This window comes from Cyprinodon variegatus, unplaced genomic scaffold, assembly GCF_000732505.1.
Source record: "Cyprinodon variegatus isolate N-32 unplaced genomic scaffold, C_variegatus-1.0 Scaffold1879, whole genome shotgun sequence".
In the NCBI taxonomy this organism is placed as follows: domain Eukaryota; kingdom Metazoa; phylum Chordata; class Actinopteri; order Cyprinodontiformes; family Cyprinodontidae; genus Cyprinodon; species Cyprinodon variegatus.
This window is the reverse complement of record NW_015152332.1, coordinates 59,400-62,909: the sequence shown is the minus strand read 5'-3', so window position 1 is coordinate 62,909 and position 3,510 is coordinate 59,400. Positions and strand designations below refer to the sequence as shown.

General features: G+C 44.0%; 1 protein-coding gene across 1 annotated transcript in view; it reads left to right on the top strand.

Moving 5' to 3' along the window:
• tmtc1 (transmembrane and tetratricopeptide repeat containing 1) overlaps window positions 1–3,510 on the top strand; it is a 19,938-nt gene that overhangs the window by 12,637 nt on the left and 3,791 nt on the right. The window contains exons 7-9 of the mRNA XM_015404862.1: window positions 841–962; window positions 1,234–1,401; window positions 1,570–1,591. Of these exons, the coding sequence (XP_015260348.1) occupies window positions 841–962; window positions 1,234–1,401; window positions 1,570–1,591 (312 nt within the window). The remainder of the gene's footprint in view (window positions 1–840; window positions 963–1,233; window positions 1,402–1,569; window positions 1,592–3,510) is intronic.

Genomic DNA, 3,510 nt, shown 5'->3' with positions numbered 1-3,510 from the left:
AGCTAATCTTCCTCCCGTGGGTAGGCCGATAGAGCTATAGCTAACTTTCCTCCAGTGGGTAGGCCGATGGAGCTATAGCTAACCTTCCTCCAGTGGGTAGGCCGATGGAGCTACAGCTAACCTTTCCTCCAGTGGGTAGGCTGATGGAGCTAAACCTCCATATCTTCTCCCTGAATAAATCCTCATTAGAACAGCTGCATTCACATTGACTTAAAGACCAATCCGTGATGGAACCAAACATGGTCTTTTATTGGAGCCCAGGAACAATCGGAATTAAACATAACAAAAATCATTTTTTTCTGTGTTTTCCTTTTAGTTGTTCAAAAAACACTAAGGTTCCTTTCTCAAAGCAGGCCTCCAAGGTATTTCCAGCCTTCCAGTATCTTGGTTCAGTTAGTGGAACAAGCGATTGAAAAAGTTATTGCCAGAGAATAGAAGTAACATTTGTGAGGGAAAGTTGTTTCATTGTCCTCCAGCAGCTTTAGCCTATAGCAGCATCAGTATAGAGGAAACACCACCTGGGTTCAGATCTGGGAGGGCACCCCTAAAGGGTTAGTCCCCCAGCAGGATTATGGGCTTCTCAAAGTACAGTCCAGCACTGCTAAGAAGGGATGCAAAGGAGCCTAGATGAATGGATGGTTGGTCGTCTGTTCCTCACCCTCAGCAAAAACAGAAATGTGTTAAACCTGTGAAACTGTGGTTTGCTGTGAGAAAAATACTTTGATTAAAGTGGCCTGTTACTGCAGTAGTCTCTCATTCAGCGCACCAACCAGATTAGATTAGAAATATCAGATTCCTTCACTAAAACTATCCTTTGGCTTTGTTGTTGATCTCCTACAGGGGCAGGAGAACAGGGAGGTGTTGGTGGGAATGTTGTTCCTGGTCTTCCCCTTCATTCCAGCCAGTAATCTTTTCTTTAGAGTGGGATTTGTTGTGGCTGAGAGAGTTCTCTACATGCCCAGGTGAGTCTGTGAAATCTACAGCCTGGCCTGAGGCCACTGCTTATTGACCAGAGACAAAGGGACGTTAGGCCCATGGTCCAAAGGGAACATTGCAGCTGTATATATTATTTTTAACTATTTTCTGGTTGTAGATTTGCACCTTTTATAAAACTTTTAAAATTCGAGATCCCAGTTATGTCTCAGACTGTGCAGGAATCTGTTTAACTCTGAAATAATCCTCGTTAATTAACCTCCCTAATTGAATGTGTCTCATCTCTTCTCTCCTTCCAAGTATGGGTTACTGTATTCTGGTGGCTCATGGTCTGGGCCGGCTCTGGTCCACCGTAGGCCGTTGGGGGACCACGCTTCTTAGTGTCTGCATGCTGCTGCTGATCCTGCTCTTCTCCTTGAAAACTGTCCAACAGAATAACGTCTGGCTCTCCAGGGAGGCCCTCTTTCGGTGAGAGTCTGCGTCTCCATCTTAGCTGCAATCACACCAAAGTGCTTTAGTTGTGCTAGCGATGCATACAGCCGTACATCGTAGACCCTTTACTAAACATATGACAAACTGTACGCCCGATTTTCCCCTGCAAACTTTGATCAAATGTCAAAATTTAACAACCAGCAGCTGCTGGAGTTGGAAAAATCGACTCACCACATCAACCAATCAGAGAGAAGCTGACCTGGGAGCTGACAGGGAGACAGACACAGTGCTGCTGATGCGGAGCGCTATTATCTAATCCATTTCAATTATTGAATCCGTTTCGTTATTTCCTCTGTCTGGTTTGTTAGCTGTCTCAGTATGTTCCTTTTAGCATCACCGCTTCTTCTTCAGACGGTTTGATTATAGATTTAAGGATGCAAAGTGAAACAGGAGAGGAGGAGAAGGGTGTCTGCAGCTAGACTAAGGACCTTTGGAAGTGGGACCAGGTGAGAGAAGGAAGACATGGGACAGGTTTAAGAGGCCCACAGCTCTGCAGTGAGCAGATATCAGGGTTTCTGGGTCATGAAACTGGTCGACTGAACACTGAAGTGGAAGCAGGCGAGAGAGGCCCTGTAAGAGACACCAGAAGTAGACCAAATGAGCCTCAGGCTGCAGGATCACATCTCAGACTCCATGTTACTTTCTAAGGATTTCTAACGCAACCACAAAGTCTGGCAAAAGCAAAGGAGATGGATTATCAGTGCTGAGTGAAAACGGGTGGTGTCATCCAGGTCATGCGTCTTTGAATGTTTCGCTCTGCAACAGAGACACTGTTAGCAGCCACCCATGCGCCATGTTTTCATCAGTAGGGTTGGCCGATGTTCCATATGATGTCAAACATGTCGTGTCTGTAGTGTTTATTCTCGTGGCAAATAAATGAGCTTTTTGAAGGCATTTAAAAGTTATGAGAATGCAGCAAAGTTTGCATCTGTCAGGCCTGGTAAAAATGGCTCTTCAGTGCCCCCTCATGTTGGCCTTTACAATTTTTTAAAAACCGTCCTCAGTACACTTATAAATTCTATTAGTTTTCTAGATTTCCCATTTCCATTTGTGTGGGTTACTGTGATGTCAATGTTGTGAAATAGGAACTCCATCTTGTGATCAATTTGGTTAAAATCCTGATTAATTTGGGACAGATGGAGCAGATTCTGCTCAGGATTCGTGGAAAAGATGTTTTTGCTCTGAGGAAGCCTGGTATTTGCGGCAAAGTATTTTGTTTACCATATGATGAACTATTCTCTCTATATGTGAGAAATGTTCATGGCCACCCAACAACGACCAGGACTTTAATTGATGGTGTCTAAAGTCATGGAAATAGGTAGTTTTGGTTGGTGTTCAAAGGGTGGAGTTTTACCTCAAAGATCGGAGTCTCTCAGAAAATGAAACCGATATAGTTTCTATGTAGAACATTCCCTCAGGCAGGATACCTTCTCTGATTGGTCCATGTCTTGCCCAAAACAAAATTGAATGGTCAGACTTTCTTAGCCCCGCCTTCTGAGAACAGGAAGTCCATCAACATTGAACTAAGTTGTGTTTTGGCCTTAAGATGTGATGGTTTGGCACATGTTTTGCACCAATTTTCAAATTTCTAATCTGATCTGTACCAAAATCAATAGATCAATCCTAATCCAAGCGCAGACACCAGGAAAGATCTCAGTGTTCAGATGAGGTCGCAGATGCACCATCATCTCACTCCCACTGCCTTAAAACAGGAAGTGTCATGTCTTACTGCTCCAGGTCTGACCCTTACTCTCTCACTGTGGCCGGTTCAGTCCAATGGCGTAACGACACAACAATAAACCCGTAAGCAACATTATCCGGCTGGGCCTCATATGAAGTACAACATGTGATAAAGGTTTGGATACGGCGACAGTTCCATAAATCAGCCAAGAAGAGACAATTATGCAATTCTCAGTAGTACCGGTATATGATCACACATCATACCTGGAAAAATAGTGACTATGCACCTTGAATGGAACCATTGGTGACAGCACACCACCACGTTACAGACATCCCAGGTTCCAAAAACTAATTTCAGGGAGATGATTATCGAACCACTGTCTGCTTTGCTATTGGTGTTGTGTT